This window comes from Olea europaea, chromosome 12, assembly GCF_002742605.1.
Source record: "Olea europaea var. sylvestris chromosome 12, O_europaea_v1, whole genome shotgun sequence".
NCBI classification, from domain to species: domain Eukaryota; kingdom Viridiplantae; phylum Streptophyta; class Magnoliopsida; order Lamiales; family Oleaceae; genus Olea; species Olea europaea.
In genome coordinates, this window is record NC_036248.1 from 21,440,105 (window position 1) to 21,456,176 (window position 16,072).

General features: G+C 35.9%; 1 protein-coding gene across 1 annotated transcript; it reads right to left on the minus strand.

Moving 5' to 3' along the window:
• Window positions 1-421: 421 nt before the first annotated feature.
• On the minus strand, window positions 422-4,302 carry LOC111406762. The gene is made up of 7 exons (XM_023036140.1): window positions 3,937-4,302; window positions 2,956-3,783; window positions 2,726-2,819; window positions 1,737-2,626; window positions 1,139-1,601; window positions 826-961; window positions 422-563 (listed from the first exon to the last, which is right to left on the minus strand). Exons 1-7 carry the CDS (start codon window positions 4,300-4,302, stop codon window positions 422-424), a joined length of 2,919 nt encoding a protein of 972 aa, XP_022891908.1.
• Between the last annotated feature and the right edge of the window lie 11,770 nt (window positions 4,303-16,072).

The window sequence follows — 16,072 nt, forward strand, 5'->3', positions numbered from 1 at the left end:
AAAACTGAAAAAAATAACTATATTAAAATCAAATCATGTCTCAAATAGGTTACATCAACCCTAGATCTAAGAATTTAGTTCATGCTTGAATCGATCAACATACCAAAATACAAGATAAAGAACATGACAAATAGTAAATAAGGGTTTAGAAAAACTTATTGAAGCCACTTGTTTTTCCCCAATTGTTCGTCAATCTTGATGCAATTCAATTTTCTTTTCCTTGCCTCTTGAATGGATCTTCAATTTTTGCACCCTTTTTGCCCAGAGAGATTACCAGAAAAGAACCGCCTCCCTTAGGTTTTTCTCTTGGTATTTATGTTATCTTCTAATTTTAGGTGATTAGGGAACATCTTGGGCCGAGAAATATCCAAAAATTTGGGCTTTTAGGCGTTGCGAGGTTCGGCACCGCATTGTGATTAGGTTATGGCGCTGTGGCGCCCAAGTCTAGCGCCACGGCGCCAGTTGTTCTGTTTCTTGTTTTCACGCTGGGCGCTATGGCACCCAACTTCCTGCTGACTTTCTCCTTTTGTTGGGAGTCGTGGCACCTAACAAGCTGCTCCTTGCTTGAATCATTCACCTTCTAAGCTTCTTTTCCATTGCAATCTTCTTTTCTTATCTCTAATTTATGCCCCCATTTTATGACCACCATTTAGATTCATCACAAGCTCTCAATTATGGTGTTTTCTCGAATGTTGATTTAGCTGCAAGACAACACGAACACACACATCAAAACGTTCAAAAGTGCTCAAGAACAAGCTAAAACCCATGATTTAGAGGCGTATGTTTAATGAGTGAATTACACTCATCACTTGTTTCAGACCATACAGTGTTTTATTGAGTTTGTAGACATAATGAGGAAACTTAGGGTCAATGAATCCTTTTGGCTGTTCAACATACGCCTCTTCTTGAAGTATTCCATTTAAGAATGCAGTGTTGACATCCATTTGATATAGCTTGAACCCTAAGGTACATGCAACCACAAGAAGAATATGAATGGACTCAAGACGAGCAATTGGGGCAAAAGTCTTATCAAAATCTACCCCTTCCACCTGAGTGTACCCTTGGGCAACTAGTCTAGCCTTATTTCTAGTTATGGTACCTTGGTCATCGATTTTATTTTAGAAGATCCACTTATTACCTATCATATTACAATCATCAGGCCTAGGAACTAGATACCAAACATTATCTCGAACAAATTGATTAAACTCCTCATGTATGGCATTCACCCAGTATTCATCTCTAACGGCTTCCTCTACTTTCTTAGGTTCAATCTGGGATACATAGTTAGTATATGTTAGGTTATTTAGAACTCTCTTTCGTAATCTCATACCTTCATCTAAATTCCCAATGATGTTAACCTTAGAATGATTAGATTTGACCCTGGAAGATGGTTCTCTAGGAAGCTTAGACTGATCCCAATTTGGTAGACCCTGTTCAAATATGTTTTCTGAGGAGCGTGGAGATTTTGGAATTGATTGCTCTTTATTTTCAGCAATAGCTCTTTGATCATCACTTAGATCTTCTATGTCAACCCCATTTTCAGCACTTTTCCCCTCAGTAAAGGCATCATCAATAACAACATTTACAGATTTCAGGATACTCTAAGTACGCAAGTTGTAAACTCGGTAGGCTCTACTGTTCTTAGAATATCCTAGAAAAATCCTATCATCACTTTTGGAATCAAACTTGCCTCGATTTTCTCTATCCCTCATAATGTAACACTTGTTGCCAAACACCCGAAAGTATTTAACATTAGGCTTTTTGCCTTTCCATATCTCATAGGGAGTCTTGTTTGATTTCGGTCTCAAGTATACCCTATTTACTATGTGGCATGTGGTGTTAATAGCTTCATCCCAGAAATGCATTGCTAGATCCTTGCCGGGAAGCATGGCCCTAGCCATTTCTTGAAGCACTCTATTCTTCCTCTCAACAACTCCATTTTGCTGTGGAGTGATTGGTAAAGAGAGCTCATGCTTAATCTCCTCCTCCAAACAGAAGTTTTCTAGATTGAAGTTTTCAAATTCTTTCCCATGATCACTTCGAACCCTAGAAATAGGAAGATTTTGTTCAACTTTAAGTCTTTTACATAAGGACTTAACCAGATCACCCGTCTCAGATTTTTCTCTTAATAGTTCAATCCAGGTGTATTTAGAAAAGTCATTTACCATAACCAGAATATACCGTTTGCCTCCTAGGCTCTCTACCCTAGATGGTCCCATTAAATTCATATGGATAAGCTCTAAGGGTCTATTCGTCAAGATTTTTGAGGTTCGCTTATGGTTCATCCTGAGTTGCTTTCCTTGTTGACATGGCTTGCACACAACATTCTCACTTTGATCAATCTTAGGTAAACCATCAACAATCTTCTTTTTGACCAATTTAAACAAACTTCTGTAGTTAACATGACCAAGCCTTTGATGCCAAAGTTCAGACATATCAATTTTAGCACTACTGTATACATAGTTCGAGTTTGGAAGAACTTTATAACAGTTATCAGATGTTCTAACACCTTCAAGAACAACATCACCAGAAGCGTCATAAACAGTGCATCTCTTTTGGACAAAACTCACTTCATAGTCAGCATCATAGATTTGACTAATGCTCAATAAGTTGGACTTAAGACCCTCTACATAAAGTACATTGGATATTGTAGGAAGTCCAGCAATGGTGATGGAGTCTTTACCTCAGATTGGTGTCGTAGCTCCGTCCCCAAAGGTAATTACACCGTTGTTGCAGTCATCAAAGGTAGGGAATAAAGCCTTGTTATCACACATGTCTCGAACAAGCACTATCAAGATACCACATGCATGTATGTTGAGCTTTATATGCAACATGCACAACAAAATATTTTAGATTCTTAGTATACTCACCCACATCAGATTTTTTTACCCAAACTTTTCTTGAGGTCAAGGTGATCCTAGTCAACCTCGTTACCATCTCAATTAAGTGGCTAACCTGATTTGAAAGGAAGTTCAATCGACAAGGGATATCCTGACTTCGATTCCTATTTGCTAGCTTTCGACACCTAGGTTTCGTGTGGCCTAAGGCACCATAGTGATGACAAGTGGGTATGAACCTAGGTTCAGATGCACGTGAGTGTTGATCATGAAAATTAGGTGCAGAAATACTATGAGCTCTAGTGGCCTTCAGTCCAGTGAAATTTTTGTTTTTGGATTCTGGATTTGTTGAAACATTAGATCTGTTGGAAGCGGGGACAAATGTGGCCTTGGATAAACTAGACACATTGCTATCACTCTTCACAAATCCTAGACCTTGCCTATTTCCAGCTACTTTGTTCGTTCTTAACAGATCGTCTAGTTTCATAGTTCCACTCACAAATGACTGTAGTTGAGTGCTGGATTTCTCTAATCCACAAGTCGATGTCTTGACCCTGTCCTCTAATTTCTCATTGACACACTTCAACTCATTAAGATTCTTAGATGAGACTTGAAGATCATAGGTGATTTTCTCATTCTCTCTCTCAAGCTTGTCTACCTTCTTAAATAATGTTTTATTTACCTTTTTGATCTTGAGACTTTCCTTAAACAGAAGTTGATAAGCTTCATGTATATCCGTCTCATCCTCCGAATCATTACCAGACTTGTTACTCTTGACAGTAGATACAAAAGTCATATAGCCCTCTTCCTCCTCACTACTTGAGGAATCACTTTGTTCACTTGAATTAGAATCATCATCAGTCAAGGACACAGCTAATGCCTTGCTACTCCCCTTCTTTAGATTTTTCTTAAAGCTAGGACATTTATTTCTATAGTGCCCAAATCCCTGACACTCATGACACCTAACCACTTGAGATTTCTTACCAGGGTTCCTAGCAGTTGATTTATCATCCTTCTCTCTTTGCAATTTACTAGGGGCGTCTATTCTTTTCTCTTGAGGCCATTTTTTGCCCTTTAAGACTTTCTAAAATTATTTCACAAAGTAGGCAATCTCATCATCTCTAAGAGTTTCCATGTCAGATGACTCAAACTCTCCTTCCCTAACAGTGTTTAGGGCTATGAACTTGTTTTTCCTCAGTTGTGAAATGGTGAGTTCATAGGTTTGAAGGGATCCTACGAGTTCTTCTATCTTAATTGTATCCAGATCCTTGCTTTCTTCAATAGCTATAACTTTAGATCTAAATCTCTCGAGCAAGGATCTAAGAACCTTCCTCACAATTTTGGGCTCGGGAATCCTCTCACCTAAGTTGAAACTAGAGTTAACAATGTCATTCAATTTGGCATAGAACTCATCAAAAGATTCATCATCCTTCATCCTAATTTCTTCAAACCTTGAGGCCAACATTTGCAACTTAGAATTTTTCACAGTTTTAGTTCCTTCATGCGTTGTCTCAAGAATGTCTCATACCTCTTTAACAGTGTCACACATTGACACTCTTCTAAACTCTTCAGGAGACACAGACATAAGTAATTCATGGAGACCTTTACTATTCCAGTTGCATTTAGCCAATTCATCCTTAGTCCAAAGGGAAATGTCAATTGGGGTTACAACACCCGACACAATTGTGGAAGGAGGTTTCCAACCATTTTGTACACTCACTCAGACACGTTCATCTAGGGACTTAAGAAACGCACGCATTCTAACCTTCCAATAGGCATAGTTGCTTCCGTCAAAATACGGAGACAAAAACAGTGATTGACTCATCTAGACAACTATTGGTCAGGAATCGAGATTTGGCTTTGATACCACTTGAAATATTGTAGTTCGACCCAATCAACACCTAGAGAGGGGGGTGAATAGGTGTTTATGTGAAATTTTCATTTTCAATCAATTAATAATTGCAACACGTCACAAATATTAATTTGTCCAGATCAATTCACATGCTTTACTATCCTATATTTGAATACCGGTCTTAAATTAATTGCAGAAAGATAAATAACACAATTGTTTGATAACGGAAAAACCCTAATGTGGGTAAAACTTCGGGCTCAAGCCAGTAGGAATCAACTATAAACGAAAATAAAACTTACAATCAACCAGGCTCAACCTACACTGATTTTTCTGACATCCTAACCATAATTTCCTCAAAGCCTTCCTGGAATGCGTGATCCTGCACCAACTCTCGACACCTAGCCCTCCTGGATTACGTGCTACACTAATTCCCGACTCTTGATTTTGTCTATCTCCTGTGTATTCAAGAGAACGGCCCGTTCTCTAATGATCGGGACTCCGATCTCCTTCCTCGATCTTCAAGAATCAACAAAGGCTCTAGAAGGTTGTGTTGTGGTGTTTGGTGAATGTTGATTTGATATTTTTTTTTATGTAATTGCTCAAATCAAATATGAGGTTGAATAAGAGAATCAAAGTGTGGAGAGTTTTCTTCAATTTCAATCCCTTGAGAGCACCACTGAAAATCGGCGCAATTTTTCTTATATGCAGTGTATTTGGTTATTTTGGTCGGGTTAAAATGTCGAAAAAAGGAAAATAGGGTTTTATGGGTAACACTGTCACTCGAGCGAAGTGGGGGTGAGAAGCAAGTAACGACCTTTCTGTTTTTGTTGCTCAAGCGACCACTTGGAGAGCAGCTAGCGAAATTTCAACGACACATCTTATCCTACTTCATAGCTCGAACCCTAGCACACTTTGTCAAAATTTCAATTGAGTCCCTCATCTTTTACACATGTACACAATGACCCCTAACCTTTAACTATTGACAAATTGACCCCAAACTTTTGAACATTTACAATTTTACCCTTTTGTTCACAGAATAGCCAACACGAAATCTAACAAATAGGAAAGAGATTAGTTCACAAAAACGAACTTATAATACTACAATTCGTAATCATAAAAGTGATGAAGAACCAAGACATAGTAAAAGGTCTAAAACAGCTACATCCTTTGGTCCAGATTTTCTAACTTATTTGTTAGAAAATGAACCTAGGACATTCAACAAAGCTATGTCAAGTCCAGAAGCCCCATTCTGGAAAAAGGCAATCAATAGTAAAATTGATTCTATTATGCGGAATCATACGTGGGAGCTAGTAGATCTCCCACCAAGTAACAAATTGTTACGTTGCAAATGGATTTCCAAGAGAAAATTAAAGATTGATGGATCAATTGATAAATATAAAGATAGATTGGTAGCTAAAGGGTTCAAACAAAAGGAAGGTCTTGATTTTTTTGACACATACTCTCCTGTAACAAAAATAACGTCTATTAGAGTATTAATTGTAATGCAACATTGCATGATATAGAGATCCATCAGATGAACGTCCAAATAACCTTCTTAAATGGAGAGCTAGACGCAGAAATTTACATGGAACAACCTGAGGTGTTCACTGCTCCTGGGCAGGAGAAAAAGGTGTGTAGAGTCATTAAGTCACTATACGGACTCAAGCAATCACCAAAATAGTGACTCAAAAAATTTGACAAAACTATGTTGTCAAATGGCTTTAAGATTAATGAATGTGATAAATGTGTTTATATTAAAACCACACTCAGTGCATATGTAATTGTATGTGTCTATGTCGATGACATGCTAATAATGAGTAGTAATCATGATATCATAATAACTACTAAGAAAATCTTGACAAAATATTTTGATATGAAAGATATGGGTATTGCAGATGTAATATTAAGAATTAAAATCCTTAAAACATCCGAGGGACTTGTTCTATCTCAATCTAACTATATTGAGACCGTGCTTCAGAAATTTCATGTATATGATGAAAGTCCAGTTAAAACTCCTGTAGACTTGGGTCTACATTTGGCCAAACATAAAGGTAAGCCCGTATCTCAGTTGGAGTACTCTCGAATAATAGGTAGTCTAATGTATATCAGCAACTGCACTCGTCTGAATATAGCATATACAGTGAACAAGGTTAGTAGATTCACAAGTAATCCAAATAATGAGCATTGGAAGGCATTGAAAAGGGTTTTTAGATATCTACGATACACCTCAAATGTTGGATTACATTATACAAGATATCCAACTGTATTAGAAGGATACAGTGATACTAATTGGATATTAGATATAAAAGACTCAAAATCCACTAGTGGTTATATCTTTACCATTGGTGGCGCGGTCGTATCTTGGAAATCATCTAAACAAACGTGTATAACTCGATCCACGATGGAATCAGAGTTCATAGCTTTAGATAAAGCTGGAGAAGAAGCATAATGGCTTCGTAACTTTTTAGAGGATATTTCAAGTTGACCTAAACTTGTGCCTGCAGTTAGTATACATTGTGATAGTCAGTCGGCTATCGATAGAGCACAAAGTAATATGTATAATGGTATGTCTCGACATATCCATCGAAGACATAATACAATTAAGCAGTTGATCTCGACTGGTGTCATTTCCATAGATTATGTAAAATCTAGAGAAAATCTCGCGGATCCGCTCACAAAAGGTTTACCAAGAGATCAAATGTACTGTCTATCAAGGAGAATGTGCTTAAAGCCTGCTAAGTAAGGATCTTTGTAATGATAACCCAACCTTGCTGACAAGAGATCCCAAGATCTTGGTTCAATGGGACAACTAAGTTAAGCACTTCGGAGTTTACTCCTACCGGTTCCTATGATAAGAGAAGTGCTATCTGCAGAAAGTTTTAGGTTAAGATATGTTTTTAATGATTCTTATATCTTGAACTATCCAAGTGGAGTATGGCAGGTACTCTTAATAGGAAATCACCTATATAAGTGCGAAGTGAGGCCGCTTCCATGAGAATGTTTCAAGGGTTTGAATTTTCTAAAACACTTATGAAATCCAAGAGTTGTTTAGGGCCAAAATGAACATGACAGTGAGAACTCGAAAATATTAGGGAGGTTATTGTGTTGATGCTATTGTCGTGATTTACAATAATAGCTGACAGTTTAAGACATTACGTTCACTGATTAGCCAAGTAAATATGATAGTATACTACTATGGAAGGTTCAAACTCATAAGGTATCTATCCAGATGCAATAACTTTCCGCCTGATCTCTCGTTAGGGTTTGCATCATCTATTACATTGATTTCCATTCATGTAGAGGATTGTTGGGAATTTGGAATAATTAGTTGGTTTGACTAGCTTTTGACCAATTATATAAGTGGGTCCTGTTAGTTGGATAAATGATTTATTTGGCCAAGTGCATTCTACTCCATGAGTAGAATTGATATATATATTTATTTTTTAAAACTAATTAAGGGTGAATGAGAAATTAAAGCCAAAAGATGACTACTTGAAGTTGAAATAATTAGGAATAAAAATTGGTAGAAAATTGAAAAGTGCCAATTTCACATAGGAAAACTAGAAGAATAGAAACCACTTTATATAAATCAAGTTAAAGACTTGGGTTTGGGCCCTAAGGGGTACCCCTAGTCTTTAGAGGGGAGATGACCTACATGCTACTAGGTTTTAGTTAAAGACCACACGTGCGCGCCCCGTCCATTCGCCTGGCCGACTCGGCACGAGCACGGGCTTGGGTAGTGGTCGTGGGCTTGGGCTTGGCCCAGTTGGTATATATATTGGTAATATAATATTTTAAATTATATTATTTTATTAATTAAATAATATATTAAAATATTATATTATTTATTTATTTTTTCCCGAATTTTCTGTACAAGACACGTGGATTCTTCTAGAAACTAACTGTTGGTGACAGTTTTAACTCCCTGTCCAAATGGGTCATGTCTGTTCGAAGACACAACCTTTCGGCTATTGTGTCTTTTGGGCACAACCTTTCAACTTCTATAAATAGACCCAAAATCCCCGATTTTTATTCACTCCAAAAAGTTTATTCTACTTCCCTTCTCCTACAATATTGTCTTTCTGCCCTGCAACTTTCCATATATTTGCATTTCAGTCCTAAATATTATTTTCGTGCATTTTAGTTCTCCGATTCTCGAGAGATCAAATATTAATAGGTTTGTTGGGTCTTGTAATTTGGAGTGCTATTATTACAAGTTGAGGTCGTTGTATCTTGGGAAACGAGTGCCAGAAGACCGACAGCACCAGTGCATGGCATTTTTGTCTTAAGGAGAAAGAGTCGAACTCTTGCCTTGACCATTATTCATTCTGATCTATTACGCTAATTTTGTAAGTTAAAATTCTGCCCGAATATTTATTCGCAATTTATTTTTGTAAATTACTGCATGACATTCTCGAAGATTTTCAACAGTTTGTATATAGAACTTTCACCCTTTTTTTATACATGGAACTTTCAATGTTTTATATTTTGAACATTCACCATCTCAATGGACATTAATGACACATTGTACATGGAACTTTCAACATTTTGTGTATATTTTCATCAGCTGCCTGCTACATCAATTTGGTCAATTTAATACTCTTGATTACATGTTAAACTAAATTTTAGCTTTGATAGAACATCCATGTATGTACTCTTTTTAGAATTCTTAATACAAAAAATTAAAATAGACCCCTAGTATGAAACTGATTTTCATCCCAATCCCAAGCAATATTTGTAACTAATCCAAAATCTTATAGTGATTGCAAAAATCAATTTACATGACATTGAGCCATATAGCAATGGACTATTGATGGAAATCATGAATGTACAACTAGAGATAGTGAAGAATGTTGATATAATATCGAGCCATGTCCTGCCAAACCTTCTGTGATTGAAGACCAAATGATTGATCACCTGCTAAAAGCTCCATATCGCCTGTGCATCATTGCCATAAGAAAACCATCAAAAGATAGGAACTCATCCAAAAATCAATTTACATTTACTTGGTGCATGCATGAAGAAAATTTATTGAGCTATTTATATAATAGAAACTACTAGAAACTAAGAATATAGGAAACTTGATTACCCTTTCGATAATGGTTTATTGATGGAAATTGTGAAAGGGGGAATGGTGACGACATGGAGTATTATTGTTGTTGAGCCGGCTAAATGTTTATTGCTCCATCAAGCATATTACTCTGTCTCGATTTTGATCTCTTCCTTACTTTTGGTGTCAGATTAGTCTATACATGCATCAAAATTAATCAGACTAAATTTTCTTCAAATCCGATAAAGAGTATAGGCAAACAGCTAAGCATACTATTCGCTAAAATTGTACACCCCAAGTGCACAGGTCACATTCAAGTAATAGAGTGGACTTTTTGAGTTTGAGGCGATCCCTCGAAAAGTGTTGACTCCAATTACAGGAGAGTTAATTCAAATTAATGGTAAAGACAAACAAAATTAAAATCTTTGAACTTAAAAATGAAAAGAAAATTCTACGCTTTCAACTAAAATACACAATTACGTTAATGATTAGATTTAGATTTTAAATGGGTTGGGATTCATGATTCCACTTGGCCATCAATAAATTAATTTCTCACAAACAAATTAATAGAACATGCTTACTTATCTTGTTAAACCCGATTTTCCTATTTTAGTTAATTACCTTTCTCGGGTGAAATTAACTCTAATCAATTGGTTTAACCTACTATATCTATATGTCGATTAAACTCAATCGAAACATTAAATATCAATGAAAATAACTTAATGTGGAATTACCTAGGGTTAATAGTATATCTCTATCTCCACAAGAATCTGGGATTTCTACCATCTCGGTTAAAAATGTGCAAGAATTTCTCAATAATCACACAAATCACTTGATATTATCACATAGTAGCCACAATAATGATAATGCACTCAAAACAATGGTAAAAATACAAGAGCATAAGCATTAATAAGGAAATATAGAAATTTATACAGTTTAGCCAAGCTTCATCATTCATCCCAACACCAAAATATTTAGCCCATTGTATTTAAAAGGACAAAGTGGAAAGATTAAAGAAATACATCACAAAAGTAGAGAAAATATAATGTGAAATACAAGACAAAGAAATAAACACATCCATTGGTCGGATCCTTAAAATTTGCTTGTGTTGGTCTGGATTTCTCAAAGATTTTCCTCCTTTTTATGTGGTAATTCTTTTCGTTTTGCTTGCCCCCTTTTCTCTTTAAGCTAGGGTTCCAAACGTGGATGAAATATGGGAAAAAATGGTTCAATTTCCCTTTTAAATGGCTCAAAATCGTGATTTTATAATTGCAAAATGGTCCCCAATTAATTAAAAACAAAGCCAAACGAACCCTAGTACGCGGCCGCAGCGTCATGGTGTGGCATTGCGACGCTAAGTCTCTCCCGCGAATGGCGCTATGGCACCCTGTAAGTGGCACTGCAGTGCCACTGGTTACTAAAGCTTGGCAACGCGATGTCACTTCTCAATATCCTCTTTTTGCTATTTTTATTCTCTAGGAATTACAAGTTCAATCCCTCGTCTTTCATCTTGTACGTATTACTCCCCCAAAATTTGTCTTTTCTTTCAACCACGCTCTCTAAAAATTGCAACCTTAGGTCCCTAAACTTTCGACACTTGTACACTTTGGTCTGTAAAGTCATGTTTTTGTACACTTTTGGTCCTCTTCTCCTTCCTTTAGCTATTTTCTCTTCCAATTTGGAATTCTGTCAGACACCATAATTATGAATAGAAATTCACTTAATTCCATCAATAAATAACCCATTAAAATACCTAATAAGTGTGTAAAAATACACTTATCACATACCTTCAATTTTTTCGAAGTTGAATCTCAAGGGATTTTCTTCCAAAATTTCTTTGGTGCGCCCTTTCTATGTGCCATTTTTGATCCAGTATGCTCCCGCTTGGTGCATTCTGTGAATTAGTACAATTATTGGGTACTTGAGAAGCCTGATGCTAACAGACATTGATTCCACAATTCGACTTTGCACTCACAAGTAGACTACCTTCATTTTTTATCCAATGCATTACGCATGTAATCACCGTTCATCATCTGTAGCAAAGTTTGTCACTCGTGCAAAAGCTTGACACATAGCTTCGTATCTCAACTATGAAGGAGTAGTAAGTAAACCATCATAGTTTACTGGAATCCTCATGTGTGCTCTACTAATATCTTTCATCCATCTACTCAGCATATACCTCTCTGGTGGTCATGTGACATCATTATAGATCAATACTGCGAGTGCATGCCTATATTTATTCTATGGAACTCAAACAAATGACAGCTGCAAACAATTTCATATTTCTCTCTCACACACAAATGATGCCAAGAGTGTTTTTTCGACGGCCATCATTTGTAACAACCTCCTATACCTCATACGTGGTTCCCAAACACCCGTTAGAAATAAGTATGACATCATAATAAGCCTTTCTAATGAACTCCTCTTGTGCCTCTCTAAATTTTGAAATGGTATAAACTGACTAAAACTGTTGTTCTATTTCAAACTATACTACACAATGTACCATTTGTGATGATGATTTGAAATCAGCATGAAACTCTTTCTCAACCTTATACCTTCGTGCACTTTCATACTTTACTACAAAATTGTTTAAAAGATGACTTGGAATGTATATATCCATAAAAAAAACTATTCATACTCTTACTTCTTTGTGTTGTTGACATCCCAACTTAAAAAGTAGTTTTGAAAAAGCACAGAATCCAACGAGCTCTGTTCTCAAACAATCTCGACAACCAATCACTATCCTACAATCCATACGTATCAATCATTACTCTCCAACCATCTTCAATTTTTTTAACAAACTGTGATGCATACTCCAATTTAAGTATAACCCAAATATTGAATCTTTATCCACGTGGTAGCCAAACTTCTCTGACAACTTCTTTAAAATACGCCACAAATATTATCTATACTTTGTATTTGAAAAAATTATTTGAATTGCATTTTGTATGGCCCTATTTTGATCTGTAATTATTCCTCGTGGAGTTTGACCCTGTATGCATTGAAACCATATCCAAAACAACCAAACAAAAGTATTTTTGTCTTCATTCGATAGCAAACCACAGCGAGCAATGTTTATTACCTGTAATGATTCATGCCAACAAATGCAGGAACAATCATGTCTTACTTATTAGTCAAAGAAATGGCATCAAATGTAACAACATCGTCGAACGTCTTATATGATTGCTTACAATGATTTATGTCAAAAAAATATTATCAGTTGTGACTCCTCATCTAAATCCATAGTAAAGTAAAAACTTGAGCATTGAGCTTGCATTTTTTAAAAGTATGATTGTATTGCTATCGTATCTCCTTCTTCAAGTCTTTGTTACCTCACTTGTTCTGTACAGTTCCGACAATCTTTTTCAATACAAATCACGTGCTCATATCCGCCTGCTTCTACAATTGCAGAGTTGTAACTTTTGTTCAACTGAATTCCTGCCAAATCATTTACTTCAAGCTTCCATTTGACATGTACACTCAGTTCTCGGTAGCATCAATATAACCTTGACTTCGAAGAGATTATTTCATGATTATGGTCAAAGTGGTCCGTCTTAATTCTCTAGGTTCCATGGATATTTGAAGATGCAAAGAACCTGACTTTACAACCTATTCGAATTGTTGGTTGAGGCTTCAATAAATAGCTAGTACTAACGCCTGTTCGTCCTTCATGGCTACATGTCAAAGTGACACATCTCAAAACTGCATCGTCTTCCATTTTCCAATTTCTTTTCTTAACTGGAAATCCTGTGGTATAAGTATATTTTTTTGTAGAACTAAAACATCTCTTTCTCACCTTTAAACACCATATCCACCTCAAGCACAATCACACCATCTTCTCCTAACATTTTCACCTCCCACCATGTTCATGTTTTCCGTTTCGTTCTCATTATCAGATTCCACCAAAATCTCATCATAATCGCCTTGCACATTGTCCATAATTTTTTCTGCTATGATAAACACATTGGTCAAGTTCGATACAACATAAACACAGTAATATGATTTGTAATCATATCATTCTCTAACAATAATTAGGAATTTACTAATATTATCCACCTGTAAGTATGCAAATATGATGTTTAGCCTAAGGTACTATAAACGAATTAATTGTAATTATGAACATAATGAACTCTGCTAGTTGCAAATATAATAAGAAACATCACATTAATTGAATGAATTCCGCCATTTGCAGTTAATCTTATCCTCCAAAAGTTTATATTTCAAGCTAATCCTCAAAAAGTGAGCTAGAACTAAATCAACAACAAATAATTCACACTAAATATAGCATCATAAATATGCCAAACACCATAAAAAGTCAAAATTTGGAGGTTGTTAAAATTTAACTAATAAACCCATCAACTCTATCATATACTTTCGTGTTTATTGGCCAGGTTGGAGCTTCATTCTTCTTCGAATGGAGTAGGCTTTCTAGACTTCACTCTTCTTCGCTCCATTTAATGGCTCCATATAGTCTAGTCGGAGCTAGAGAAAGACGAGTGGGTGATGTGAAATCTCCAAACAAATGGATCTTCTTCGAGACATGTAATGGATTATATTCAATATTTTGTATCACGTGGATTAGCCGGAACTCGACGAGATGGTCGGATTGTCAATGATCAGGACTTTCGGAAGAGATCATTTTCAATTTAGGGGCTTCAATTATTCTTCAATTACAAACCAAGTTAAACAAACCGGGTTGTACAACATTGTAGGTGTAATTTTGCCTCATTTCTTTCTCTCTTTTCCCACTGCCAGCTCAGCTCTATCTTTTTTTCGTTGCTAGCTCAGCTTTTTTTAAAACCCTGCCAACAAGTGTTGTCATTGAGTCTGTCCATTTAGATTTATTCCTCAAACTATATCGTGTCAAACATTCGTTTGAGTACAACACCTTTTTAATGATTTTTGGAGAGTTTCACTAATATCTTTAAAAACACAAATTATTTCTCAAAGTATGGTATTTTTTTTTTTTTGGCTAAAATGTTTTATTTATTTATTAGTATTAAGTTATTTTTTTATTAGCATTTCATTTATTTAATAACAAAAGTATTACATTGAAGTGACAATGTGTTACACCCACTTTACTAACTGTTTTTGTCACTACCACTATTTGTTTTCACTAACACCGTCAATGTCGAAATATTCACCTTCCATCACTTGTTTTCATTGCTATCATTGATGTCGATCTGCATGATATCCTATCTCACCACCACCACCTTCAGTCATCACCAAATCTACACTACCATCAAACCAACACCATTGCAAAAACCACGACCAAAACATAGAATATAAAAAAAGAAAAATGTATTCTGTTACACCTCTTATGATGATACTCCTAATTACTGCTGTGTGGCAGTCAACTAGTAAGCAAACCAAATCTACACTTTACATCACCTTCCTAGGGTAACCAAAACTAGAATATATAGAAAAACAAAAGAAAAATGCATTATGTTACGCCTCTTATGACAAGGCTCTATATCACTACCACATGATAGCCAGCTAGCAAACTAACCAAGTCCACACTCTACATCACCTTCCTATGGTAGCCAAGTTAATGCATCAATTTCGTCGAGGTGCCAAGAAGACCATTTATGACCAAGCGAGGTGTCATGCATGTTGCAGGGGTGAAATTCGAGGCTATTAGCTTTCTTGATTGATAAGTGGCATTTCTTACCTCATCTCTTCTAAGAGATCTTTTATACAAGATCTTTCTATGATTGTTTGATGTGACATCTCAGTAATAGGCATCTAAAGGTAAAATCGTCAATCTATATTTTAGAGATCGGACCTAAACTCTACGATGACAACTTTTCAGATAACATTAAAAGTCAATTACCCTATGATTGACAAATTGATGAATAGGAGGGGACACCTAGCCATCAAGATGATGCCACATGTCTTTTCATCCAACATTTAATATTCCACCTCTTATATTATAAAAACTCACACTTAGTGTCATTTGAATATAATGCAATTTTATATACTCAAGTTATAACTTTGCTCTTTCATTATTCTCTCTACTAACATACTCTCGAATTTGGACCCCTTTTGTTGTGGGTCATGTCTTAAATGTCCCACAAACAAATACTGACTAATAAATAGATTGACTTGATTGTTCAAGTGCTCTTAATAGCCTTTTTCACTATTGAAGAATGCCACGTGCTATAACAGTTTGTCCATATATGCAAGAAAAGGTCATATGGACGTGAGAAGGATCTAGATCTGTTGGCCGCATCGTCCTTTCAAATTTTGGGATCAATGTATTTTACACCATATTCAATCTTCATTGTCTAATTATAAACCAAGATTTGTATAATTAAAATCTTCGGCCAGGGG

Bases quoted from the DNA above. Each gene is read 5' to 3' on its own strand.
- LOC111406762 (XM_023036140.1), bottom strand. From the start codon at position 4,302: ATGTTGGCCTCAAGGTTTGAAGAAATTAGGATGAAGGATGATGAATCT. The intron at 3,784-3,936 runs GTGAAATAATTT...CATGAGTGTCAG, and splicing joins ATGATGAGATTGCCTACTTT to GGATTTGGGCACTATAGAAA. The intron at 2,627-2,725 runs GTGTAATTACCT...TACTTTATGTAG, and splicing joins CTTTGATGACTGCAACAACG to AGGGTCTTAAGTCCAACTTA.